This window comes from Trichosurus vulpecula, chromosome 6 (assembly GCF_011100635.1).
Source record: "Trichosurus vulpecula isolate mTriVul1 chromosome 6, mTriVul1.pri, whole genome shotgun sequence".
In the NCBI taxonomy this organism is placed as follows: Eukaryota; Metazoa; Chordata; class Mammalia; order Diprotodontia; family Phalangeridae; genus Trichosurus; species Trichosurus vulpecula.
This window is the reverse complement of record NC_050578.1, coordinates 284,663,723-284,691,587: the sequence shown is the minus strand read 5'-3', so window position 1 is coordinate 284,691,587 and position 27,865 is coordinate 284,663,723. Positions and strand designations below refer to the sequence as shown.

At 54.2% G+C, this 27,865-nt stretch overlaps 2 protein-coding genes across 3 annotated transcripts; one reads left to right on the top strand and one right to left on the bottom strand.

Moving 5' to 3' along the window:
- Positions 1-564: 564 nt before the first annotated feature.
- On the top strand, positions 565-14,357 carry PKP3 (plakophilin 3). Its single transcript, XM_036764548.1, has 13 exons — positions 565-805; positions 9,425-9,510; positions 9,678-10,318; positions 10,520-10,643; positions 10,752-10,956; positions 11,197-11,371; positions 11,622-11,739; positions 11,937-12,107; positions 12,600-12,785; positions 13,016-13,169; positions 13,401-13,593; positions 13,746-13,833; positions 14,097-14,357. The coding sequence occupies exons 1-13, from the start codon at positions 565-567 to the stop codon at positions 14,130-14,132; spliced, it is 2,418 nt and encodes an 805-aa protein (XP_036620443.1). The 3' UTR covers positions 14,133-14,357.
- A 635-nt stretch (positions 14,358-14,992) lies between these two features.
- On the bottom strand, positions 14,993-24,426 carry SIGIRR (single Ig and TIR domain containing). Of its 2 annotated transcripts, none has more exons than XM_036764069.1 (10): positions 24,338-24,426; positions 22,395-22,619; positions 20,925-21,120; positions 19,904-20,034; positions 19,669-19,809; positions 17,139-17,282; positions 16,804-16,906; positions 16,526-16,676; positions 15,945-16,137; positions 14,993-15,543 (listed from the first exon to the last, which is right to left on the bottom strand). In XM_036764069.1, exons 2-10 carry the CDS (start codon positions 22,399-22,401, stop codon positions 15,359-15,361), a joined length of 1,251 nt encoding a protein of 416 aa, XP_036619964.1. In that variant the 5' UTR covers positions 22,402-22,619; positions 24,338-24,426; the 3' UTR covers positions 14,993-15,358. The 2 variants fall into 2 exon arrangements, with proteins under 2 accessions (XP_036619964.1, XP_036619963.1); XM_036764068.1 differs by lacking the exon at positions 24,338-24,426 and adding an exon at positions 22,836-23,038.
- Positions 24,427-27,865: the final 3,439 nt, after the last annotated feature.

Genomic DNA, 27,865 nt, shown 5'->3' with positions numbered 1-27,865 from the left:
CTCGGGAAAGCGTTGGGTAAATAGAGAGGTAGTAGGCCAGTCTCAGTCAGCACCCTTCCCACCACCCCCAAGAGCAACAACTATAATAACTGGGTACCTCCCATCCTGCCCTGTCCGGTCCCAGCAGCGTCCCAGCCCAGCCCCTGCCCCGGGACCTCCCCAGGCCTCCAATCCGTCCCATCCCTTCCTCACAGCCTTCCAGGATGGAGGGTAGAGTGAGGTGGAGGCTGAGGGGTAGGGCCCCTGGGGCCTGGGGGCTGGGCAGGGCCTATTCCTTCACCCGGAATTCCACCCTAAGGAAGCTGGTGGCTCCTCCCTCTCTGGCCTACCCCCAGGTATCCCCGCCCCCAGGTGAGCTCAGGCCTGGGCGGTGTCGGCTGTCTCTCCCTGGGCGCGGCTGGCTGGCTGGCTGGCAGGGACAGCTCGGAACTAACCCACTGGCGCAGGACCCGGTGAAGGGCCATGCAGGGCAGGGAGGTCTGGCCAGAGCCCGAGCCCTGCTGAGGTCCCAGCCCCAGCTCCCAGGCCCAGCCCCAGTCTGAGGCCCAAGCTGGTCCTACCACCATGCAAGACAGTAATTTCCTGCTTTCTGCCCTGCAACCCGAGGCAGGGGTCTGCTCCTTAGCCCTGCCCTCTGACTTGCAGCTGGACCAGAAGAACAAGGAGGCCATGGAAGCAGAGCGGGAACGACTGAAGGTAGCCCGGGTGCAGGAGCAGGTCCGGGCCAGGATGCTCCAGCTGGGTCAGCCTTCGAGAATCAACGGCTCCCTGGCCAGCACCCTGATGGATTCCGCAACCAGCACAGGCCTAGACAGCTCCAGAGGTACCCACTACCCGGGAGACGGGGGGGGGGGCACTAGGGACGCAAGTTGGGCCCCTTGGGCCAGGGCCAAGGGGCCACAGGGAGGTGGAGGGGGAACCACAGGCTGCCAGTCACAGAAGAGGCAAAGGGATGGCTGTTCTAGGGTGAATGAAGGCCGGCCAGCAGGAGGCCTAAGGCTGTGCCCAGACTCCAGGCTCATTCTCTGACTCACTGGGAAGCCTTGGATTGACTCAGTCTGGGGATCCCAGGCCCCATGAGTGGGGGGTGGGGTGGGGGAGGGAATGGGAAGGAGCTCCTCGGGGGTCCCTGAGCTACTTCTCCCTAAGATATACAGGAAGCTCCAGCCCAGGTGTCTGGTTAAAGGAAAGGAGCATAATGTCAGGGCTCAGTCAAGGGGCGGAAAGGGTGCCAGATGTGGGTTTCCTCAGAGTGGTGTGGGTCCTCCAGTGGCGCTGTCCCAGAGGAATCCCCAGCCAGACCCTAGTCTGGGGACAATTATGGAGAGAGTGAAACTTCTGGGAGAGGTTGACACCCTCTCCAGCTCTCTAAGCCAAGCTGGGGTCCCCCCAGTTTCCAATCTCACCTGCCTGCTTCGCTGTTCTGCTGGGGCACAAAGGAACTCACAGGCACACCCAGAGACAAATCAGGAAGCCCCAGCCCCCAGGAGCCACCCCGTCAGGGATCTCCAACCCTAGGGCACTCTATGGAACCTTATCTGGGGAAGGGAGGGATCCAGGTGGCACACCTCTACTAGGAAAATGCCTACTGGTCGGAGGCCTGCTGGAGGGCAGCTGGCCCACTGGAAGCCAGGGGAATGGACAAAAGGACCTGTCCGGACCCTGGAGAACCAGGACATGAGGCAGAGAGGGCCTCAGGGCTTCCAGGGTACTGCTCCCTCAGCCTTGGCTTTCTCAGCCACAGAGTGGAAGTTCACCAATTGGGGGGTGGGCAGGAAGGAGGCAGCCAAATATGGGCATTAATTACAGTTTGTAAAATGTATCAGAGATGGCCACCCATGGCCAGCCCTGACAATTAGGAGGATGATTATAATTTGGGGGGAGGGGTGTATGCAGGGAGCCCAAAGATGGGGGTGTGCCCCCCCCCCCGGCGGAGCCTCCCTGGCGTCAAGGGGTTAATCTCCCCACCCATGAAGCCTCATTAAACTGGGCTGGCAGGTGGGCCTGGGGGATGGGAAGACCTGTGTGGGTGAGGAAGGGGCGTGTTTGCCTCTGGGGGTGGTTGTTCTGTCTCTGACCAGGCAATGTATAGTGGGGTGGGGCCAAAGGCATTAGAAGAGCTGGCTGGAGGGGATCCCCCAATGAGGAAGCTCCCCCAGTGTCCTCGGCCCCTTTCGGGACTCTGATGATTCCTCCTCTTTGTCAGTTAGGATAGAAACCAGCCAGCTCAGCTCCACTCCCAGTCCCCTTAAATGCTGCCCGGTCTCTCCTGAGGCCTTAACCCCACAGATGAAATAGCTGAGGAAGCAGTCCTTTGTGGCATCTGTACCTTCCTCCCACCCACCAGCCCCTCACCAGGCATGCAAAGCGCCTTCTCAGTGTCTGAACCTGCCCCCTCTCCCTATGCCAGTCTCTCTGCACTAGTTCATGTCAGGGTCCAGGCCAGAGTACCTACCACTGCCCTTCCCTGCCTAGTCCCACCATTTCATCAGCCCACCTGCCCTCTGCCCTCTCGTGGTCACCTCACCTGCTCCTCACTGCCCCCCCCCATCCTTCTTACCACACAGTAAACCCTGGTGCAATGTTTATTCCTTCCCTCCCCTCGCTGGGCACCCCAGGACAAAAATAGATGAGTCCCTACCCTGGAGCATGGAGGAAAAGAGCAGGAAGGAGACCCGGTTAGGGGGCAGGGGGAAGGGAATGAGGGATCTGACAAGGAGCCCCCAAAACTCTGAGGGGAGACCAGGGGAGAGGCAGTAGTGCCCTCTTCCCCCCACCACCCCCGACAAAGTTGCTTGTAGAATTAAAGTTCTGGATAAATGCTTGCAGACTCTCCCCAATTTCCTAGCTCCCTGGGCACAGGGAGCTGCACCAGGTATAGCAGCTAAGGTAAAACTTCTGCAAATCGGAGGCCAAGAGGGACCAGGTTCCAGACCTGAGGGCAGGAAACAGTCTTGCATCTACTCCTGCGTGTTCCCCTTCCACTCATTCTGGCCACCCTCTCCCCATCTGTCCACCCCCCAGAATCCTGAAATCTGGAAGGGACCTCAGGAGCATTGTGCCAAGCCCAGACCTGAATAGAAATCTCCTCAGTCGGTATACCTGACCATTGGGCCTCTAGGTCCTCCTAAGAGGTGGCCCACTCCACTGAGAGACAGCTCTCCTGGTGAGAAAACATCTCTCCAGATCAAGCCCAAATCTGCTTCTCACCCTGCCCCCAGCCCATGGCTCCCACCTCCAAACGTGGTTCCCTAGGACATGGACTCAGCCCTTTACTATGCTAGTGGCCCTCCTCTGGACATGCTCCACTATGTCAGTGACCTTCCTAAAATGTGGCCCCTAGAACAGAACACAGTCCTCTGATAAAGGTCTGGCTGGAACAGGGGACCATTTACGGGCCTACTGCCTCCTTGGTCCAACCTTCATGGGGTTCAAGATCCCAGGAAGGACTCATGGTGAACCTGTGGGTCACAAAGCCCCCTGGATCTCTTTCAGACAAACTGCTGCCTAACCTTGCTCCCCCGTCTTAGACTTATGCAGTTTATTTTGTAAAGCTAAGGGTAAGACTTTGCATTTTTCCTTCTTGAATCTGTTGCATGAGATTTAGAACCAGCTGCCAGCATGTCACTCTATTGCCCATTCATTACATTAGCCATGCCTCCCAGCTTTGTGTGATTTGCAAATTGGATGAATCTGCCCTCTATGCCTTTCTCCAAATCATTGATAAAAAGGATCCCTGGGGCCCTCCACTGGAGGCCTCATGCCACACTGACATTGGACCGTTAATGACTTCTCTGGGTCCAGTCAGTATATCTATTCTGAATCTACTGAATTATATGATCTTAGTATCTGCCCCTCCAGAAGAACAGTAAGAGTCCAACCTTGGGACTTAAATCCAGGTAAATTCTGCCAACAGCACCCCCTTGTCCACCGTCCAGAATGGGCATGGGCTTGGTCCGACATAACCTGTGCTTGCTGAAGCTAGGCGGGTTCTTGCTTGATTCTTTCTCAGCTCCCCTTTCCAGGTATTGACCAACTACCTCTTTAATGATCTTTCAGAGATCTTTGCAGGAATCCAAGCCCACTTAGCTTACAGTTAGTAAGGTACAGACTGTCCTCTTCCCTTTTTTCAAAAAATGACCCAACACTTGTCCCTCACCAGCCTTGTGTCCCTCCTCCCATTTTCCACCATTGTACAGATGTCACTGACAACAGCTCTGCACTCATCTCAGCCAGTTCTTTCAGGAGCCAAGGCTGGCCCTCGTTTCTTCTGGGGAACTTGACTTCAACAAGGGCAGGGCAGGATTCTCTGTCTCTGTACTTATCTTGGGGAGCAGCCCCCCGTCGGGCATTTTTGTTTTGTTATTTTCCGTGCAAAGGTCTTTCCTTTTCCTTGTCTGAGGAAACAGAAATAAACCTGATTTGAGCCTCTCTGCCTTTTCTCTCTCTTGTGCCCAGGCACCCTGAGCAAAGGTCCCATCCCTTCTTTGGTTCTTTTTCCTCTCCCAGTAAAGCTTAAAGAAAAACCAAGGCTTTCATTGTCTTGGGCTTCCGTCCACAGCTCCAGCTCATTCTTATGCCATTTGAACTGGACCGTGCCCTGCTCTTCCACTTGGCCTTTGTAATCCGCTCCTTCTGCCATCTTCCGTACAAAATCTAAATTGTCGGTGAACACCCTGTGTGGCAGCCTCTTCAGGCAGCTGCCATTTTCCTCCTTGTTGGAGTGATTCTCCTTTGTGCTTTCAGAATGTCATCCTTGGTTGCTTCTCATCTCTCCCATGATACTCTCTAACACAGTGCCTGGCACATTTGGTAAATGACTGCTGGCTCTCTCTAGCTCGTTAGCCTACCTTATTTTGCTTATTGTCTCTTCCATCAGACAGGGAGCTCCATGAGGACAGACACGTTCCTCGCCTTTCTTTGAATCCCCAGCACTCAGCCCAGATGTTTAAGAAATGCTGGCTGACCCATTGACCAATCCTTGGTCTGAATTCCCCTGTCACCTTTTAGTCCCTGGAATCCTGTCTCTTCCTCTGGAAGTTTTGAGATCTACACTCTCAGAAATCTGGGGTGTGTTACATTGTAGCTGCCTCTCTGCATCATTATCACAGACTCTAGGAAGACTGGTCACTCTCTTCCCAGAATTTTGACTGCATCAGCTAGTTCCTCAATTCAGTCTCCAAAAGGATGGCACTTCTTGGTTTCACCCACTTTCGGAGGGGTGGAAGGGGGTAAAAGAGGCACCAACGGTGTGCATTGAAGAAAGTTAGAGTTTGTAAGAGAAGGGATTGATGAGAAGGGGGTACATCCCAGGGAGGGGGACCACCTCAGAGAAGCAACAGAAATGAACATGAGAGGGAAGGTCCACTGGCTCTGGAGTCAGGCTGAGGATCTGGGTTTGAATCCTACCTCCGACATTTGCTGCCTTGGGAAAATCACTCCACCTCCCTCTGTCTCAGCTTCCTTACATATGAAATGGCAGGTTTAGACTACTTGGCCTCTGACCTTCCTGCGATCCTGCCAATGACCAGAAGCCTCATTTGGCTGGGAAATGGTATATTAGGAGACCAATGTGAAATAATCCAGAAGTGAGCTGGAGCCAGGGGGCTGGAGACTTTGAATGGCAATCTGAGAAGTTTGTGTTTTTCCCAGAGGTATTGGCTTAAAGTGGGGTAGGCCCTGAAGAATGTTGAGCATGACTGAACTCGCACCTTAGGAAAGATGGATTGGAGAGGGGAGAAATGAGGAGGGAAGCCACTTGGGAAGCTAGTCTGGGTGAGAGGTGATAAGAGCCACAGGAGTGGAGTCTTAGGGAGAAAAAAAATTAATTCTGCCATGGACACATTGGATTAGAGATTATCGATGGGCTCCTGCGTGGTAGGTTCAGTTGGAAAGGCCAATGAAGAGACAGTCCCAGCAAGGTGTGATTTACTCCAGGTTGCTCTGAGTCAGAGACAGGGTTTGAACCCAGGTTCTGACTGCAAAGTTAGGGCTCCTTCCAGTGAACCACCAAGATGGAGAAGTCCAGCCAGGAAGAATTCGGGAGAAATGTTGGGTCTTGACGTATAGATTTGTGAGTCACGTGATAACTGGACCCCACTGGAGCAAATAGTGTCATTAAGAGAATGAGTGAAGAAAAGAGAAGACTTAGGATGGAGCCTTGGGGGCACCCATGGTACCAGGGGCAGGAGCCAGAAGATAATCCAGTGAAAGAGGCTGAGGAGGCTTAGGTAGATGCAGGACCAGGAAAGAGCAGAGTCACACAGAAGGGAGGGGAAACCAAGGGAGACCAAGTGCCGGGAGGAAGGGAGTCACAGCATCTCAGGCTAGAGAGGTTCAGACGGGACGGAGAAGAGGTCCCAGACTGAGCAGCCTCCCAGAGTCTGCAAGGAACCTGAGTGAATGGACGGTGGGGAAGGGGAAGCGATGAACTTGGCAGTTCTTGGGAAAGGGAAGAGGGGTCTGCACTGAAGCTGGGGGCAGGAGGACAGCAGGGTCCTGGAAAGAGACAGAAGAGTGAACTCTCTGAGGAAAGACGAGGGAATGGGGGATGATGGGTAGGCTGCAGCGTGCCTTGGGAGAGGTGCAATAGCTCAGGGACCATGGCTTCCATTCTCTCAGGAAAGTAATAGATAAGGTCCTCTGCTGGAGGAAGGGATAGGATAGTTGGGGGTGGGGGGGGTCGAGTCCAGAGGCACTCAGCAACACAGGAGGAGGAAGAGAGGGCGCAGATGGCTTGGAGGGTGATCCGTGGGTGGGGTTTGGCTAGGCATGAAGGGCAGAAGTTCACCAGGGCCAGGCACTTAGGAGTAGAAGATCTCAAAACAGTTGGGTTGGCCAAGTTGAGGTTAAGAATGAAGAGAGGCAAAGGAGGGAGGCTCAGAGAAGAGGAGTCAGCAGCGGCAGCATGGTGAGAGAGCTGGTCTCAAAGCCAGGAGGACCTGGGTTCTCATCCTGCCTCTGACAACACAGTGTGGCCTGGCAAGGAATGACCACTCTAAGACTCTGGGTGAAAAAAAAGTCTCCGGGTGGACGCAATTCCCTCCCAACAAGTGATCTCCACACTATTGAAATCATAGGCTTGACCAAAAGAAGGAGGGGATGAATTAAAAAGGAGGCCAGGCTGGGGGAGGGGCAAAGGAGGCCAAGGGAAAGGCAGATGGATGGAGACCAGGGAGGCAGCAGGCCAGGGATGAAGCTCTGTAAAGCAGAGACGGCAGCTGCTTTTACAAATTCTGTATTCCAAATCTTGCTGAGAGGGCTCTAGGGAAGTCAAAGAAAGGGCCATGAAAGACAGTGTCTATGTACTGCCTCCCCCTCCCTGGACTCCCCAGGACTAGAGAGGGTAGCCAGGGTTAAGTGAATGCAAAAATATGAGAAGAGTGGGAGAGGAGGTCGGGGATGAAGGGAGTATGTTAGTGATGCCAGGTACTCAAGAGGTTACAGGGGAAGTGGTTGCCAGAGGAGGGAAGGTTTTAGGAAAGGGGTTGTGGGGGCACCTGGGCAGACCATAACTCCAAGGAATTAGGGGAAGAAGAGCTGGAAGGGACTTGGCAACTATGGGATGGGAGAAGTGCCCAGTAGAGGATGGGAGAAATGCTAGGATACCAGGGCTCTCTCCCTCTAGACTCCAGCAAGAAAGGACATTGGGCTGGTCAAATGGTTAGTGCCAGTTCCTCTGCCTTCTCCCAAGCTGGTGGGGGATGTCATATACCCAGGAGATGCCCTGTCTCTGGGCAAAGCCCATGGGAGTGAGACCCTGAGTGGGGCTGCAGCTGCAGTCCCATCTTCCCCAGCCCAGGGATGGAGACCATATTGTCAAGTGGCATCAGGATGCAGGGCAGAGGAGAAATCACCTCCATACCTGGTACCCGTCTACCCACCTGCTCCTGTTTGATGACCCACTCACAGGCACCTGTCACATCCCTTTGCAAGAGCCCTTAGGGATCCCACAGGGGTATGGTCCTGGAAACCACACATGTAGGACAATCAGGACAAGAAAGGACCATGATGATGAAGGTCTGGAAGGTTATGTGGGTCAGGCTGCTCAGGCCTGAAGGCAGCATGACCTTAGGGACAAGGGATGCTGAGCAAAAGAAATCTGTGGGCTCAAAGAAATAAGAGGGGCCAGATTTCAGCTGGGCATTGAAAGATAGGCAGAAGGTATACAGTCAAAGAGGAAGTGGGCATGATGTCTTCAAGGACCATGGAGGAGACCATCCCAGCGGGAGGGGGCAGGGTCGATGTGGGAGAAGAGCAGCAGATAGGCCTGGAATGCCAAGCTAAGGAATCTCATTTTTTATCCCAGAGGCAACAAGAAGCCAGTTAACATTTTGGGTCCAGATGTATGTGTAGAACCTATATCAGATTGCATGCCGTCTTGGGGTAGGGGGAGGGGAGAGATGGGGAGAACATTTGGGACTCAAAATCTTATGGAAGTGAATGGTGAAAACTAAAAATAAATGAATATTTGAAAAAACATTTTTGATCAAAGTAGTGTCATAGACAGCCATGGGCTTTAGGAAAATCACTTCCTGCTGAGTGGAAAATGGATTGGAGAGATGGGGAGAGACTTAAAGCAAAGAGCCCAGTGAGGTGCCCTTTACAGCAGCCACTACTTCATTTCTGCCTGACACACAGTAGGTGTTCAATGTCTGTTGACTAGCACAGGCTGGGGGTGGGAGAGCTGAATTCCAGGAGTGGCAGGAGGCCACTAAGGTGGGGGAGGGGAATTCACCAGACAAAAGCCAGGGGAGGAGAGAGGAGCCCAGAGAAAAGGGGGATCTTCAGTGTCAAAGGCACCATGAAGTCAAGAAGAATGAGGGTTAACAAAAAGTCTGTGGGGGTCTCCCCAGCTCAGAACCAGAGAATTTCAGAGTGGGAAGGGGCCAAAGAGACCTACAGTGCGTTCCATGGGTAACCGAAATCCTTTTTACAAAATCCTGTGGCTGCCTCGCCTTGAAGCAAATTTTCTCCACTGGGCAGCCCCTTCCTTACCAGGAGCCTCTCTGTAACCTTGCTGGTCCTGTCCCCTGGCTGAGCCTTCCTCCACCAGATGGCTCTTCAGTACAGACAGGTCTCTCATTCCCCCGAGACTTCTCTTCTCTAGACTGACACCCCTATTTCCTCCAGCTCATTCTCATACAACATGGGCTCCAGGCCTTCCCCCACCTCAGTTGCCTTCCTCAAATGCTTTCCAGTTAGCTTATCAGTGTCCTTCTTGATCTATGGTGCCCAGAACTGAACACAGTCCTCCAATCTCTGTCCCCTCCTATGTCCTGAAGAGGTAAGGATCTAAGTTCTGACCAGCAGAGATTAGGGCCTCTGGCTAGGTCGGGGGTGGGGTGGTTTGGCTATTGAGGGGAACAGTCTGGTAACCCAGCTTTCTGCCCACTGACCACCTGTCCCCCTCTCCACTCCCCAGGTGTCTCCAGAGGTCAATACCACACAATGCAGTCTGGTGCTGGCTTCAGCTCTCGATCCCAGGGCATGAGCATGGACAAGGCCTCGGTAAGCCCTCCCCCATCTGCTCTCCTCAAGGCCTGGGGAGGTCATGTTGTTCCCAACCCCTTGGACCCTAGGCCAGGCAGGGTGAGGTTGGGGGGAGGCCTGGGTTGGAGACAGGGGGCTATCGTGTCCCCCTGCCCTTCTCACTACCTCCTTCCCCCATCCCACAGACTTTCCGGCCCATCTCCAAGCCAGCATATGGGACCACAGCCTGGTCCTCACGCTCTGCTGTGGACCTAAGCTGCAGCCGGAGGTTGAGCTCTGTGCACAATGGGGGCACCTCCTACGGGTCCACAGGCTACATGGGGGCCCAGCCTGCAGTCCCAGCAGCACCCCGGCCTGTCTCCTACCATGACCGTGGGGGCCCCGGCCCCAGGGCTGACTATGACACTCTGAGCCTGCGTTCTCTGCGCCTGGTGGGGGGGCCCCCCGGAGGTCTGGATGACCGCTACAGTGTGGTGTCTGAGCAGCTCGAGCCTCCAGGAGGGGCTTCCTATAGGGCCTTCAATTATGAGCGACAGCTGAGCTCAGCCTCCAGCCGTGCAGGGGGACTGGACTGGTCTGAAGCCGCAGATGGAGCCCCTGGCCGGACCATCCGAGCCCCAGCCATGCGGACCCTGCAGCGTTTCCAGAGCAGCCACCGCAGCCGGGGGACAGCCTCGGTGGGAACTGGTGGAGGCCTGGAGCATGTGGCCCGAGCCCCCTCAGTCCGCAGCCTCAGCCTCAGTCTGGCTGACTCTGGACACCTGCCTGATGTGCGGGGCCTGGACAGCTATGGGGGTCACCGCACTCTACAACGTCTCAGCAGCGGGTAAACCCTAGGGAGCAGGGGATGTGGGGGAGTAAGGGGGGCTGGAGAGCTGGGGTGAGGAGAGGAGGGAGGTTGGGGGTGGGGAGCAGGAGTGAAGGGCTTGGGTCACAAGTCATGGGGTGGGGGGTGGACTGTGTGGGCTTCAGGGATATTGGAGCCCCAGAAGCCAAACCCCACCACCACACCCTCCCTCCCCTACAGCTTTGATGACATTGACCTTCCCTCAGCTGTGAAGTACCTCATGGCCTCAGACCCCAACCTGCAGGTGCTGGGAGCTGCCTACATCCAGCATAAGTGTTACAGCGATGCAGCAGCCAAGAAACAGGTGAGGGCCGGAGCAGGGCTGGGCCTATAGTCAGGGGAGCTGTCCCTGCCTGACTCTCCTGCCAACCAAGGGCCTCCCCCTAACCGTGACCATGGTTGGTGTCCCCAGGCCCGCAGCCTCCAGGCTGTGCCAAAACTGGTGAAACTCTTCAACCACGCCAACCAGGAGGTCCAGAGGCATGCGACAGGGGCCACAAGGAACCTCATCTATGACAATGCTGACAACAAGCTGGCCCTGGTGGAGGAGAATGGCATCTTTGAGCTGCTGAGGACGCTACGGGAACAGGACGATGAGCTGCGCAAGAATGTCACGGGTCAGGCTGGGACTGGCCACCCCCCACCCACAGGGCTGGGCCAGCCATGCCGGGATGTGCACACGTGTGTCTGAGCAGATGCATGGCCATGAGGATTGTGGGGCTAGGAGCAGGGGAGGGGAGGGAGGCCAGAGTTTTCTCCTGCCTGAGCCCCAGATGAGGGAGTCAGATTCATTCAGGGTAGCAGCTCTCCAGGGGGTGGGGAGCCTGTTGCTGACCCCTGATCTCTTACTCTCTCAGGAATTCTGTGGAACCTGTCATCTAGTGACCACCTAAAGGACCGCCTGGCCCGAGATACCCTGGAGCAGCTGACGGACCTGGTGCTGAGCCCCCTCTCAGGCTCCGGGGGGCCTCCCCTTATTCAGCAGAATGCCTCTGAGGCTGAGATCTTCTATAACGCCACAGGCTTCCTCAGGTGCCCAGGCCCCTCTGACCCAGGCACTCCTCATGCATGTCACAGCCCTCCTTGTGTCCAGTCTGGTCCTTGGGGGGCCCATCCTGAGGGGGTCTGTGGGGTCTTCAGGGAGACAGAGCTGGTCAGCTCACCTTGATGCCTGGGCACGAGAGGGAGGCAGCCTGCTTCATGAAAGAATCCCAGGCCAAGCTTTCCTTTCTCCAGAGGGGTCTGTGGCTTCTGACCCCCCCCCCCTACTTCTTTGCCCCAGGAACCTGAGTTCAGCCTCCCAGGCCACACGGCAGAGGATGCGAGAGTGCCATGGCCTGGTGGATGCCCTGGTCACCTACATCCACCACGCCCTGGACGTGGGCAAGTGTGAGGACAAGGTCAGCAGGCCCTGAGCCAGGGAGGGTGGAGAAGACCAAGGATATCCCATCCCTGCCCCCACCTAAGTCTGTCCTCCTGGGGGTTGGAGGGCCACATTCTGATCTGAGCCTTCTCACCCCCAACTCCCACTCTCTCCCTAGCTCCATCCCTCCCCCCAACAGTGGCTGTGACCACTTACCCATACCAATGCCCCCAGAGCGTGGAGAATGCTGTGTGTGTGCTCAGAAACCTCTCCTACCGCCTGTATGACGAGATGCCACCATCAGCACTCCAGAGGCTAGAGGGCCGAGGCCGTGGGGAAGCTGGGGCCGGGAGGCCCGGGGAGGTTGTTGGCTGCTTCACACCCCAGAGCAGGAAGCTGCGGGAGGTAGGCAAGGAGAATGGGAGGGCAGCTGCCCTTGGGGAGCCCCAAGTCTGGGAAGATAGGGGTACATGAAGGTTGATAGGGCACTTTCCTCACAGCCACCTCACATGGTGGGGAGTGCAAGCCTACAGGGCCCATTTTACAGAAGCTCAAAGAGGCAAGACCAGGCTGGACAGCCTGGAAGAGGAAGTCCTGGATGATCTTGAAGAGAGATATGAGGAGTGAGGGGGTGGGGAGCCAGTGAAGCGGCAAGTCTGATTGAAAGGGAAGAAAGAGAGGACAGTAGTTTGGCTTGGTCAGCATGGCCAAGAACAGCACCTGACTCTTGGAGCAAGGCCTTGGGGGAGACGTAGTGGGGATGGGGAGCTGGAAATGAGGAGGGCTCCCTGTCCTAAGATCCAAGGAAGGGAGGGAGGGCAGGAAGGAAGCAGAGAAAGGGGTGCCCACTGAGAGATGGGCCCAGGCCCAGGCCTCACAGCCCCCTCACCTCCCCAGCTGCCCCTGGCGACAGATGCATTGACTTTTGCTGAGGTGTCCAAGGATCCCAAGGGGCTGGAGTGGCTCTGGAGCCCCCAGATTGTGGGTCTCTACAACCGACTCCTTCAACGGTGTGAGCTGAACAAACACACGACAGAGGCTGCTGCCGGAGCCCTGCAGAACATCACTGCTGGGGACCGAAGGGTGAGGGCCCCGGGGCCAGAGGGCCAGGAGACTCCCAGGGAAGCTTCAGTCTGGGGCCCTATAAAAACCCGGGGAATCGAAGAGAGGGAGAAGGGAGCTGGAGGTGACCCCTGGTGGAAGGTCCAGGGACTGCAGGACATCCTATCCTGGCAAGGAGCTGATTTAGAAGATCTGGGGGGCAGGGGGGCATTGGGAGCCCCCAAGCCCCTCAATTCTTCCTTGCCCCGCAGTGGGCAGGCGTGCTGAGCCGCCTAGCCCTGGAGCAGGAACGCATCTTAAATCCCTTGTTGGACCGAGTACGGACAGCTGACCATCACCAGCTGCGCTCCCTCACTGGCCTCATCCGGAATCTGTCACGGAATGCCCGGAACAAGGATGAGATGTGTGAGTCTCCCTTAAGGTTTAGGGGTAATGATTCCCTCATCTCCTGTGTCCCAACTGACCCATGGCTGAAAGTGTCGTTCATGTCCTGGCTGATGGGCCAGAGGTGAGGAAATGGGGTCATTGGGGGAGTGGGGAGGAATGCTCATGCAACCCCAGCTCTAAGAAAAGGAGGGGTTCCGGGGAGCTGTCTGATACCCTCTGACTTCTGTCCTCTGTCCATGAGGGAGGTAGCCACCAAGGTAGTCAGTCATCTGATTGAGAAACTGCCAGGGAGTGTTGGGGAAAAGCCGCCTCCGGCAGACGTGCTGGTCAACATCATAGCAGTGCTTAACAACTTGGTGGTGGCCAGTCCCATAGCTGCCCGAGACCTCCTCTACTTTGACGGCCTTCGAAAGCTCATCTACATCAAGAAAAAGCGGGACGGGTCAGTACCAAACCCTGAGCTTTGGCCGATAACAGGGGAGGTCGCACTGGGAATTGGGAGAAATCAGATTCTCCTCCCCCTAGGCTGGGGCTCTCTGCCTTCTTGGATCTCCCCAGCAGCACCAGCTAACACCCTCCACTCCTCCCCAACAGGCCTGACAGCGAGAAGTCCTCTCGGGCAGCCTCTAGCCTTTTGGCCAACATGTGGCAGTACAGCAAACTCCACCGGGATTTCCGGGCGGTAAGTAAGCCGGTGCTGAGCATGCTGAACTCTGCTCAAGATGCAGAATGGGAGCATCCTGGAACAACAGGGAAGAGAGAAAGCCATTCTTTTTTTTTTTAATTTATTTTTTATTTTTAGTTTACAACACTCAGTTTCACAAGTTGTTGAGTTCCAAATTTTCTCTCCCTCCCTCTCCTCCCCCCTCCCCCCAAGATGGCATGTAATCCGACTTTCTGACTTGACAATGCACCCCCATTAACTCCTCCCTCTCCATGTTGCAGAAAGGCTATCGGAAGGAGGATTTCCTGGGTCCATAAATAACCTGAAGAGGAAGAGGCGTATGGTGGGGGAGGGAACTAATGAGAGAATCCCTCCCCCACTGCTTCCTGGGACTATCTTGGCTCAGCTCTGCCCTCACCTCTTGGCCCCTGGCCCTGTCTCCTTGGACCAGCCTAGGTCTGACCTCTTGGCCCCCACTGCTGTTTTGGGTGGGGTGCTGAAGCAGGTTGACTGCTTACAGAATGGGCAGAGGGGGTACGCACTAAGGACACAGCCAGGACTCGGAGGAACTTTGGGGGCTTTGGGGTGAGCCTGGCTATCAAGATGGGGCAAAAGCCCCTGGCTTCTGGGTGTAGGGGTGCTTGGGAATCCTTTGGTGTTTTAGGGGGCCTCCAATCTCTGGGGGCCACCACTGCTGTGGCCCCAGGGTCCCCCAGGGACTCGACCAATGCTTGGTACAGGGAGTGGCTGGAGCCAGCCAAACATGCACATAGTCACAGCTACAGATTGGAGGTCAGGGCCTGAGTCTGGCCTGGGAGGGGCTGGGGCTAGAACAATAAAAGAGGCACTTGTCTGGTGGGTGTTTGTTTGCATTTTCTGGGAGAAGCAGCTTTTGCTGGGATTAGCTGGAATAGGTGAGGCCCCCCAGGAGGCACAGCCCCTAGTGATAGTGATTGCCAGGACATCAGAGCTGCCACTGTAAAACTCTGACTGTGGCTGGGGGTGGGGGCAGATCCTCTGGAAAAAAGAGATCTCAGCTCCAAGGATATGTGGAAGATCACACACACACACACACATATACCAACTTGCACACAAAGGATGCATGCAGCTTTACACAAGTTGTGGGAATGTCCCAGACCACCACACCCCCTGAGAAAGAGCCAAATTCAACTCCAGATGTGGGAATTGTCACTTTATTGGCAGAAAACAGAAATAAGGTGAAGCCTGGGGTTCGAGGGCCCCAGACTCGAATGCCCTGGACCAGGTCATCCCCTGTGCTCTTTGTGGCCTGAGTCTCAGGGGATTGAGCAAAGAGCCACAGGGTCCTAGATTTCAAACTGAAAGAACCATTGGGGTCACACAGTCCAATCTCTTGTTTTGTAGCACAAGAAACAGACCTAGACAGGGCACTGGCTTTTGATTTAGAGGAAGGAGACACTCTTCTCTCCACTGAATTACTCTGCTCCCCCCCAGTCCAAGTCTCTGTACTCTATTACAAGGCCCTGCTCCTCAGAGCAAGGCCAGGTGGGAGGTCCTTGGCAGCCTACATGTCATCTTCAGTGACCAGGCAGTAAAAGTCAGTCCGGGCCCCATAGTTGCGGGATCCCAGGTCAGAGATATCGATGTCATTCCGTTGGGTTTCCCCACCAGAAGGCTTAAGTCTTGGCAGCTCAGGGATTGGGCTCATGCGTGGAGGGGGGAGGTCTTTAAAGATGGGTCCCCTGACACCTGTGGAGGGAGTCAAGGTCAAGGTGACCACCCCACTTCCCCCACCCCCCACCCCTGACTCCAGGCCCAGGGGGCCAGACTGGGGTGGACCCTCTGTTCCCAATGGTTTCACCCTAGCAAAAGAGTAGAATGAGGGGTAGAAGGGAGGCGACTGAGCGCTCAGGACTCAGAAAAGCGGGCAGAGAAACCATGATGTGTACATGTGGGCACAAGCTGGGCCAGGGTCACAGCTGCCCCCAGGACATCATGTGCTGGTCCCAACTGAGATGCTGGAGCTCAGCCCCATGGGCCCCAGAGCCATAGGCCCACCCCAATTGGCCTCCCCAGGACTTCTGCTGCTCCAAGCAGAGGGCCCCTCCAGTGGCCATTTCTGCACCAAAGCCCTGCCATGAGGCTCTTACCCAAGTCTCCTTCGGGGTCAGGGTCAGGGTCCGGGTCTGGACCAGGCCGGCCCTCCAGGAAGCCACCGTGGAGGGTCAACATGGGATCCTTGTCCTCCTGTAGCTGAGTCTGGGGGTCACTCACCAGGGCCCTATAGTGCACCTTTCGTGGCAGGGCTAGACGTAGTTCCTTCCAAAAATCGGAGGAGGGAGTCTGCAAGGTGACCAAGGGTCATTACTCAGATGCTGCTCAGGGGGGTTCTGGGCTGGGAGTGAGTATAAATACAACTATGAAAACCAGCCTCATGGCACAACAGTCCCCTGGGTATGAGGGTTACATGCCCACCATACACTCTACATATACACCCAACTGAATGTGGAGGCCAGTGAGAAACAGTCCTACTATACAGCCCATCACCCTCAGCAGACCACGAAGCCCCCTCCCCTTCCTACCATGGTTTTCTTCATCGCCAAAGGACTACGGCACCCTCTTCCCCTCCTACCACGGAGCCCTTCACCCCCAAAGAACCATGGCACCCCCTCCCCTCCTACCACAGAGCCCCTCACCCCCAAAAGACCATGGCACCTCCCTCCCCTCCTACCACAGAGCCTGGCCTCCACAGAAGCAGGGTCACAACATGTCGATGCTGCCGAAGCAGGTGGAAAGCAGGGTGTAAAGGATTGCGGGTCTGACCCTCAAATGTGATGAAGATTGGCCTTCGGGACAATTCAAGGAGCCTCCATAGGCCTTCCCTGTACCAGCCAGAATCAGGACCAGGGGCTCAGAACTGGTGAGATCCTGAGCTCCAGACCCAGAAGACCATGTGACCACCAACTCCCCCCCACACACACACACACACTCATCATAACATTGTGGCACCTGAAATTGTGTCTGCACCAGGCCTGGCCCAGGAAAGTGTCTGAGAGAACCACAATAAGGCGCCGACATCGGCTGAGGTTCATTATCAGATCTGCGGAGGGCTCTGGAGGGAAGGACAGGGAAGGGGAGCCTGTCAGGGAGATCCAGGGAGGGGAAGCCCCTAATAGAGGGCTGTGGGCAGCTTTGGGAGAAGGAGGCCAGTGAGGGCTGACAGAGATGTTCCATCCTGGGGCTCAGGATATCTGAGGATCCCCTCAGAGAAGAGTCTGGGTGCCTAAGGGGAATCTGCTGAGGCAGAGCTGCCTGGGCAGCTTCACCTTGCCCTTCACCTGTACCTGAGTTGGGGAGGACATCTCTGTCATCCAGGAGAAGCTTGTAGCCATGCCGATTCTCCAGCTGTGGTTTTAGGATGAAGTTCACAAACTTCCTGTCTTCTGGAGAGCTGGTGTAAGAGATGTAGGCATCATAGAGCTTCCCATCTGAGAATGAGAGGGAGGAAAGAAGGAAGGAAGGGAGGGGAGTGAAGAGGAGAGTGAAGAGGGGAGGGAGGAAGGAAGGAAGGAAGGAAGGGGAGCAAAGAGGAGAGTGAAGAGGGGAGGGAGAAAGGAAGGAAGGAAGGAAGGAAGGGAGGGAGGAAGGAAGGGAGGGAGCAAGGAAGGGAGGGAGGGAGAAAGGAAGGGAGGGAGGGAAGAAGGGAGGAAGGGAGGGAGGGAGAAAGGAAGGAAGGGAGGGAGGGAGAAAGGAAGGGAGGAAGGAAGGAAGGGAGGGAGGAAGGAGGAAGGAAGGGAGGGAGGGAGAAAGGAAGGGAGGGAGGGAGAAAGGAAGGAAGGAAGGGAGGGAGGGAGGAAGGAGGGAAGGGAGGGAGGAAGGAAGGGAGGAAACAAGCACCTGTGAAATGCCCATCATATGCCAGGCACTGTGTTAAGTGCTTTACAAATATTATCCCATTTGATCCTTGGAATAACTCTGGTGGGTGAGTGCCCTTGTCCCTACTTTACAGATGAGGAAACTAAGGCCAAGGTGAAGTGGCTTGCCCAGGGTCATACCGCTAGTAAGAGTCTGAGGCTGGACTGGAACTCAGGTCCTCCTGCCTCCTTCCACTGAGCTGCCTCCCAGCAGAACATGACAAGGGATCAGCTGCCTGGCCCTGGTACTGTCTATTTCCAGCACCCTGGCCCATGAGCACTGCTGTCTTCTATCTTTTCTTTCTTTCTTGTTTTTTTTTTCAGTAATAGTCTAGCTTAATATTTTTTAACATTTTTATTTAAAGTTTTGGTTCCCAATTTTAGCCCTTCCTCCCTCCCCGAGATGGTAAGCAATTGAATCTAGGTTAGACATGTGCAATTATGTAAGACATTTCCCTATTAGTCATTTTGTAGAAGAAGATTCAAATAAAAGAAAAAAGCATGAAAGAAAGTGAAAATAGGGGCAGCTAGGTGGCACAGTGAGTAGAGCACCAGCCCTGGAGTCAGGAGGACCTGAGTTTAAATCCGACCTCAGACACTTGACACACTTACTAGCTGTGTGACCTTGGGCAAGTCACTTAACTCCAATTGCCCTGCCTTCCCTGCTCAAAAAAAAAAAAAAAAAAGAAAGAAAGTGAAAATAGCCTGCTTCAGTTGGGATTAATCAATATCAGTTCCTTCTCTGGCGGTGGATAGTCTGCTTCATCATGAGTCCTTTGGGAGTCCTGGATCATTGTATTGCTGAGAAAAACTAAGTCATTCACAACTCTTCCTCGAAGAATACTGCTGTTACTGTGCACACTGCTCTGCTTCTGTGCACTTCACTATGCATCAATTCCTGCATCAAACTACTTGCCATTTCTTACAGTACAATAGTATTTTACCATAATCACATACCACAAGTTGTTCAGCCATTCCCTCAATTTGCCCAATGACGGGATTGCTCTCCAGAATGGTCGGATCAGTTCACAACTCCACCAACAGTGCATTAGTGCCCCAGTTTTCCTACATCCCCTCCAACATCTAACATTTTCCTTTTTTTTTGTCATATTAGCCACTCTGATAGGTGTGAGGTGGTGACTCAGAGTTCTTTTAATTTGCATTTCTCTAATCAATAGTGATTTAGGGCATTTTAATAGGACTATAGATAGCTTTGATTTCTTCATCTGAAAACTACCTGTTCATAGCCTTTGACCATTTATCAATTGGGGAATGACTTGTATTTTTATCAATTTGACCTAGCTCTCTCTATACTTGAGAAATGAGGCCTTTATCAGAGATACCGGTTGCAAAATTTTCCCTCAGTTTTCAGCTTTCCTTATAATTTTGGTTGCATCGGTTTTGTTTGTGCAAAAACTTTTTAATTTTATATAACCAAAATGATCTGTTTTAGGTCTAGGGTTTTACATTTTGTAATGCTCTCTATATCTTCTTTGGTCTTAAATTCTTCCCTTATCCATAAATCTGACAAACTATTCCAGGCTCTCTTAATTTGTTTATGGTATCACCCCTTGTGTCTAAATCATGTACTCACTTTGACCTTATCTTGGTATATGGTGTGTGATGTTGGTCTGTACCTAGTTTGTGCCATACTGTTTTCCAATTTTCCCAACAGTTTTTGTTCAAATAATTAGTTTTTGTTCCAAAAGCTTGGATCTTTGAGTTTATCAGATAGTAGATTATTATGGTCATTTACTATCGTGTGATTTGTCCCTAATCTATTCCATTGATCCCCCACTCTATTTCATTTCTTAGCCAGGACCAGACTGTCTTGAGAATTACAGTATCTATTTTCCTAAGGGGCGTCCAAACCCTGCCATGGTGCAATGTGGGATGGGCAGGACCTTGTCACAGCCCACAGGGCCTGACCTCCCCTCCCCCAGGTCTCTGAGCTGCTCACCATTCATCTCCACGTCCCCATATTTGTCCCGGTACCAGAGCAACACACGGAGACGACACTTCACATAGAGCAGGGCCACCACAAACAGGACAAGCAGGACCAGAAGAGAGGCAAGAACAGCCAGGATGTGGCCAGCAGGGTCTGGGAAGGGAGAGAAAGGGCCATCCTGGAACTGGGTACCTCCAGGGCAGTGGGGGCACGCAGACCCCTGCCTGGCCCCCACCTGTGGCCATACCTGTCCTCTGCAGTGTGAATGAGGCACTGAGATTCCGGAGTGCGCAGGTGAAGATCCCGTAGTCCTGGATACTTGTCAGGTTGGCCCCCAGGACGCTGGACAGGACCCCCTCAGATGCATTGGCTCCACCCCTGAGGAGACCCAAGGGAGGCCTCAGCCTCACTCACTGCCCCTGCAGGGAGAAGGCTGAGCCTAGAGTTCTGAGGCCCTGGGCTAGGAGCTAAGACACACACTTTGCCTTGGCCTAACACTGAGCTGAGTTCCCATAGTGATAGGAGAGTGGGGGTTGGGAAAGGGGAGGAAGCAGATCATTTTGGAGCACACAGGCCCCAGGCTGGTCTCAGGACATAGTCCTTTAGGAGGAAGCTCTGTTTGGGGGAGGGGGTTGGGAAGGGGAGGAAGGCAGAGAGGAAAGGAGGGAGGGAGGGAGGTGTCTATGTATATCTCAGGCCATCACTCATCCCTACCTTCCAGTGTCGATACAATCCCTTCCCCCTCAACCCCCTTCCTCACCTGTGTCCCAGGTAGTCACTAGCTTACTGAGGTTTACATTCCAGCAAGTCACTCCCCCAACACTTCTCCCTTGCTACCCCTCTTGGCCAAGAAGTCTCTCTTCTCACCTCCCCGCCCCCCCCCCCCCCCCCCCCCCGCCAGTCAGTGTCCAGGACAGTCACTCCCCTACTGAACTTCCGGAGGGAAGAGGTGGGGGGTTGTGTCTGGGGTGGTATCTCTCTGCAACCTTGGAATTAGAGGAAGAGTTATGGAGCCCCCAGGGCCTGAGTAAAGAGGGCCCATCCATGCCTGAAGTGACCGCTCCTCTCTAGTCCCAATCTTCCTTTCTGGAACCAGGCATTCAATTTCCCCATCTCTGGGGTCAGGGAGGTCTCTGTCACTGGCCATGGCCTGCTTGCCTCTTAGGGCTGGGAGCGTAGGGATGTGATACTTTAGGGTTAGGGTTAGGGTTACTTGGAGGTGCCTGTTTCTCTTTCCCTAGTCATCTCAGACTTCAAGGCATCCTTACCAGAAGACTTCCTGAATGTCATAGAGGCTGTGGTTCCCAAGCAGATGACCATTCTTCAGCCACTGGACAGCAGGGGGGCAGTGGGCCTCAAAGGCCACTGAGAATGTGCAGTTCAGAGTGATGCTGCTATCCAGGGCTGGCACCAGAACCTGATCCATCAAGGGGGTGAGGATGGTGGGAGCCACATCACAGAGATCTGCAGGGGGAAAGCCAGCCATTCACACTGTGAACCTCAGATGGGCCAGGCTCTGAGAAACATGGCAGTTAGTTGGCCTGTTTATCCAGGCTCCCCTTCTCCCTTCCATCCTGATAGCCCGGGGGGCAGCCACTTCAAAAGCAATTTCCTCTTGACCACCTGAACACAGGTATCCCCCTGAGCCCCTAAGGCATATGAGAAGCTCACAGATGCTCCATTCCTTCAGGGTGAGTGGACAAGGTCACGGGCAGATCCTGTGCTGGGGACTCTTGCCTTTCTTGGCCAGTGGGCTCTGTTACCACAGCCCTGGAGCAGGGAAGGTCTTGAGCTCCGTGCCCAGTATTAGGATAGAGGCTGGGCTGGTGGGAGAACATTGGTGCACTACTATGCTGTCATCTATTCCTGTGCCGTGAAGCCAGAACCCTCTGGAGCTCCCCATTCTGCTGCTTCTGTATCCCACTGGCCACTGCTAAGGCTGTTGCTGGGTACTCCTGTAATGCCAGGCTCTCCTGTTTCCCACTTGCTCTGAATCCCTGGGAGTCACCCATGTGACCCACTTGTGATACAATCACAAGGTTCCTTAAATCTCAGACCCCAACAGGAATTTGGACATCACTCGGTCCAACCCCCATATTTTATAGATGAGGAAACCGAAGCCAGAGGGAGGAAGGAGCAAGCCTTGAGATCAAGCGTAAACAGTATGCCTCGAGTCATAATTCTAGGGACAAAGGGAATTAGCTCTGTGGCAGCAGCAAGGACGACGGGGGCAGGAAGCACAAGACCTTCAGACTGGGAGTCAGGGCACCTGGGCCCTGGACCTGGCTTTGCTTCTGACTTGCTGTGTGGCTTTGGCTGAGTTACTTCTTGCCAGGCCTCAAATGAGCACAAGATTCTTGTCTGACAAGCTTTGGGGGCTGTGGGAAGGCTCTAGCTCCTTGGAAAGTAACATGGGTGGGGCATCTCCACATCATCCACAGCCCAGGGACTCTTGAGCTGACTGGAAGTGGTTCTTTAGAACTGGGAACCTTCTTCCTCCCCCTCCAGCACAGAGTACTAGATGACCCTCCAATTGACATTAGGGCCATGACATCCTCTGAGCACCAGGGCTGTGAGCTTTGTTCACCCAGGGGAGGGGGTTGGGGCCCATGAGGGAGTGAAGTGGGGTGCAGGAGACATGGTGGGGTCAGGCCTCAACCCTGGCCCAGGCTGTGGGGAAAGAGCCGTGAGTAATTCCCTAGTTTTTTTCAGCAAGCCCTTCTAGGACTCTCCCCTACCTGCCATGGCCGGGCCAGGAGGACTTTTGCCTCTGGAACCTCTCTGTGAAGTGCTCGGATGAAGGCCGAAGTCAGCTCTGCTCCCAACCAGGACCAGCCCAGGGGAGGGCCCTCAGCTAGCTCAGCCAGAGGGCCTGCAGCAAAGCCCAGGCTCTGCTCTTTCCTGTCCTGTCTGGTCTGGTTCCTGTGATCAACTTGTCCCAGGCCAGTCAGGGGCTACAGACACTAAGCAGAATGAAAGCATTTGATAAACAGGTAAGCACGGGACCAGTTAAAGGCTAACAGTTAAAGGGGCCCTTGTGGTAGCTATCAAACACCACCCTCTCCCTTCCTCTCCATCCCCCAGTCTGACCTCTGCACCTTGGTTTTACTCTATCTCTTTCCCTCCCAGCAGATTCTTTCCACCCTAGGGGCAGGCCAAGTCTGGAGGAGGTTGGTCACCTGTGTTCAGCCGCTTTCTTCCAGATTCAGGTTCAGCCATTTGCTTGGGTTTAAAAACAAGCCCTTCCAAAGAGGCCAGCTCCTGCTGCCTGCCACTGTCCCCACAGGTAAGAGCCCCTGCCAGCCTGCCTATCACCCACCCGGAAGTGGTTATGGGCTTGTTTTGGTTCAGAAAAGCTCATGAACACACAATCACAAAAGAAGTTGAGCACTTAAGGGTTGTTGTTTTTTTTTAATCTGAATTTCTCCCTTGTAGCTTCCTGGCTCAGTGGTCACATCCTTTCCTCAACCTAAACCCCACCCAGACATTATTAACCCCATAGAGTCACCTGGCAGCAACAATCAGTGCCCATGTTGGAAGAAAACTTCCAACATTTTAGCCACTCTCCAAACATTGTAACAAGTTGCCCCACAAAACATTATAGCAAACCCCAAAACAAATTTTGTGGCAGTCCCCTGAGTAGTAAAGCAAGCACTCAAACATTGTAGCAAGTCCCTAAATGTTGGGCGAAGCTCCTAAACACTGTAAGGAGCTCCCAAAGAAATCTTATGGCACACACCCAAATGTTGTAGAAAGCCCCAAAACATTGTAACAAGCCCCAAAGAAACCTTACAGCAAATACCCAAATGTTGTAGCAAATCCTTAAACATTGTGGCAAGCCCCCTAAGAAACATTATAGCAAATACCCAAACACTGTAGCAAGCCTCCAAAGAAACATACACCTAAATAATATCCAGGTTCCTAAACATTGTGGCAAGCCCCCTAAGAAACATTATAGCAAATACCCAAACACTGTAGCAAGCCTCCAAAGAAACATACACCTAAATAATACCGAGGTTCCTAAACATTGTGGCAAGCCCCCAAACACTTCAGCAAGCCCTCACACGAAAAGTACAGCAGGCTTCCCAATGTTGTATTTGCCTTGAATTTCCCTGAAAATTGGGACTGGGAGGGGGAAGACCCACTGTGACTGTTCATGCCTGGAGAGTATCTCCTAAAACTCCCCCAAAACACTTCGAAATAATCTGGTCATCAGAGAGCTTAGAGAGGCTGACAAGAAAGGGTGTTGGATTGTCAGGAGCAGACTGTGTTTGGCTTCATTAAATACCAGGTCCCCAAGGATGGGAAACACCCAGCGCCACTGATCCTGAAGGAACCACAGGAAACACAGCCCTAGTACTGGGTGCCAGGTGCCAAGGGCTGAGGGTGGGCCAGGCCAGCCACCCAAGCCACAGCCCAGACACAACAGTGAGATGATTCAGTTCCTTTCTACCCCTCTCAAAAACTAGGGGCTGAGTCAAAGATGAATCCATCCATTCTTCCCTCTGCTTGGGCCAGGCTTGAGAAACTAGCTCCCTTGGCTGACTACACAGCCTAGGCCAGGCCCAGAAGCTGAGGGCTCTGATGCCTAGGGCAGCAGGCTGAAAAGTGACTAAAGGCTTTCCAGTTGGGCCCACAACCCAGAAGCAGCAAGGCCCAGCACCCACCGAAACCTGCCTACCTTCTCTCTCTCCCTTCTCCATAGTATTTCATCCTGGAAAACTAGTTTTGTTCTTCAACCTCATCCCTCAGGACCTCCTGGGGAAGGGGAGGCAGCTAGAGGCTGGAGGGAGGAGGAATAGAATGTAAGAGAGAGGAAAGAAAGATTTCTCACACCCCCAACAAGGCCTTCCCGGGTGAATCCACAGTCCTTTGATGGCCCAGCAGCCAGGCAAGGTGGCCCTGGTAGTTTCCTGTCTAGGCCCAGATCCAGTCCCGTTCCCTCTCCTCCTCACCCCTCAATGACCCTCCCCCATTCATTTCCCCTCCTCTGGCATTGGGGCCAAGGAAAAGAAGGTGGGGAGGGGGAGGGGCTAGTCCCTCTGCTCGGGCAGGAAGCAGGGCAGGCAGGCCTGAACTCAGTGACTACCTCTTAGCCTGGGAAGTCCCCTCCCCCCAGGGCCTGGCTGCCTGTACTGGCCCTGCCTTTACCCTAAAGCTCTGCCGCCATACTCCAGTCCCACCCTTCGCACCCTTCTCTGCCTGCCCCCCCCCCCCCCGCCCTGCCCCAGCCACCCAAGAGAGGGATCCAGACCTGAGTCCTGCAGCCTGCCTCATTGCTCCCCCAGGTCCCTCTCACCAGAGGCTTGGCCAGCCAAGTGGGCAGGTGGCCTCACCTGGACAGGTGCTCGGCAGCTCAGGCAGGTGCAGCCCCGCCCTCTCTCCCTCCCTTCCTCCCTCTGGCCCAGGGAGAGGGAGGAGCAGAACTGGGACTGGTGAGGCCCCACGCAGACCGACTCTAGAGGGACCTAGGCAACAGGAACCTGGTACCCACCCTTTGTTGGAGGAGAAGAGAGGTGAGGAAGGAGGGAAGAAGACCTGAAGATTTGGCCTCAGGATTCCTAGGGCCCTCCTCCCAGGCTCTAAATCTCCAGGATAACTCTGTTGGCACTTCATTGACAGGGGTAGGAGGCAACCCTGCATTCAGAGCATGGGGAGTGATGTGCGCAGGAAATGCCAGGTTTGCCAAGTGCTCCTTTCCTGCCCTCTCACCCTTCAAAGGTGCCCTTTGCACTTGCCCTTCCCTTCTGTCCCTGGCCTGTCCAATCGTTTGTCATGTCCTTTCAAACCCACCTCAGATCTAAGGTATCTAAGCCCTGTTAGATAAGGTGAGATCCCTCCGCTTTGTCTCAGCCATCTTTCTGGCTGTCACCAAGGATGGGTCTGCAAGACCTCTGAAAGGAGAGTGCAGGCCCGATGGTCACTTCCCTTCTCCAGCTCCAAAGGCTCCCTACCACCCCCAGACCAAAATCCCCCTCCACAGTTTGGCATTTAAAGGCCTGCTCCCAACCCCCTTGCCCAGCTTTAGGCACTTGCCACACCAAACTGGCCTTATTCTTCCTTCTACAAAGCCTAAATTTCCCACCTCCATGTCTTTGCACTACTCACTCATGCCTGGCGTAACCAGTCTGGGGCCATGTTCACAAGAGGCAGTAGTAACATGTTCTCCCTCCTTAGGTCTTCCTCTTAATACTCCTGGCGGTTCCTGCAAGGCCCAGCTCCCCATCTCGGATCATTTTGTATTCATTTGTATAGATCTGCATTCACACATGTTGCTTCCCTGGGTTACACTGGAAGCTCTGGGAGGATCTTGCATCCCCAGTATCTATAATCAATGTGCAGCCTTCCATCTCCCATGGAATCTCTGAGGCAGAGAGACCCTCGGGGCCGTTGAGGCCTTCAGAAACCCCCTCCATGAGCATCTCTGACAAGGGGAACCCCCAGGGAGGTCAGGGGTCTGCCACTGCCTGAGACAGCCTCTCCAGGCCAGGCCAGGCCAACCCTCATTCTGCCATGCAGCCCTAAGTGGCCCCTTGGCTCATTCTGCCCACCAGAGTGCAGCCCGATGAGGCGGGTCTCTCTTTCATAGGACAGCCTTTTCAGCACATTCTCATGCCCCTGCCTCAGTGTTCTCTTCTCAGGCTAAACACCCCCAGTTCCTGGAGACAACTGCTTGGTGGTGCCACAGTGCACAGACCGTGAGGCCTGAAGTCAGGAAGATCTGGGTTCAAACCTCAGACAGACACTTACTGGTTGAGTGACCTTGGGGTCACTTCTCCTCTGCCTCAGTTTTCCCTTCTGTCAAATGGGAACAGTCATAATAGCAACTGCCACCTACGGTGGTTGTGAGGATTGATCGCATGAGATACTCTGTAAAGTGCTTTATAAAAATATGTTAGCCTAGTTATTGCTCTGATTCTAAGCTCCCTGGTCCTCTGAAGCCTTTCCTACCCTGGCTGTGGCAGCCTCCCTTTCTGGCAGGGTAGAGGACTTCACTCACCAGTCCTTTCCGGATTCTCAGTAATCCACAGCTCAAAGTTCATTTACATAGGGCTCTCCTCATTGGTGGAGATGAGCAGAGGGGTGGGGCATGGTCGGCTTCTGGCTTTCTGCCGCAGATGCCCTTCAGGTCTTTCCTCAAGCTCAGCAGAGGGCGCCTCTCAAGGCCTCCCCTTAGAACACCTTCCAGGCTGGCCCGGCTTCCTTCTCCATCTGGCTGCACTCATTTGGCACCTTGTCCTCCCCCACTAGATTGTAAGCCCCTGGAGGGCAGGCACTGTCTTTTTCACATTCGTGCCCCTAGTGTTTCCCGAGGGTGATCTTCCCAAGGCCCCTGACCCTGCCATTCTCTCACGCCCTCCTTGGTGGCTCCCTATCACTCCTAGAAGAAACTACTTGGCTCCCCAGGTCAGTGGCCTGCTGCCACAGCTGACCCTTCCAGTGCTGTTCCCTCAGCCCCTTCCTCACTACCTGCTGTTACCCAAAATGGACATTTGCAACCCCTAACCCTGTTTCCAGGCCAGGGGTGGGGGTGCCTCTCTTTTCTGAGAGCCCCCATCATCCCAACTTGCCTCTCTTCTGGACCCTGGGTTCCCTGAGGGCAGGAGTTCTGTCCTCTTTCCATCCCTCCCCCCAGGCTCAGCACCACACAGTAGGCATTCAACAGAAGTTTGTTAAGTGGGGACTCAAGGTAACTGCCCCTGAGCTGTCCTAAGACAGTGGCGGGGTGGGTGGGTGGGAGGGAGGTTCATTGGAGGAAGGTTCCTGGCCCTCAGTTAGCTTCTGGGAGGAGAGTGGACAGGGACACTCTCCCAACAGCCAAGAGATGTGGGCCTACTTTCCCCTGGACTGTGTGTGGACTTGTGGGAGAGGGTGATTCCAGCTGGGGGAGGCGGGCAGTGTTTTGTACCACCTGATCTTACCCTACCACTTTGGTGAATACCTTCCTAATGGTTAAGTCTAGCTGGCTGATTGATATTGACTGATAATCAATGAGGAAACATACCAGTTGGGGGCTTGTGAGCTATGATACTAGGAAAAAACTCAGTTCTCCTCAGGGTTCCTGAAAACTCAGAGTGGAGAAGCTAGTCCTGCTCTGGGAGTCCAGCCTGCTACTAAGAATGGCTCTTTCTGGTCTCACATATCACACTTGGAAGCACACTTTTTAAAATCATTTTATTATCCACCAAGGAAATACATAGGAGGATTT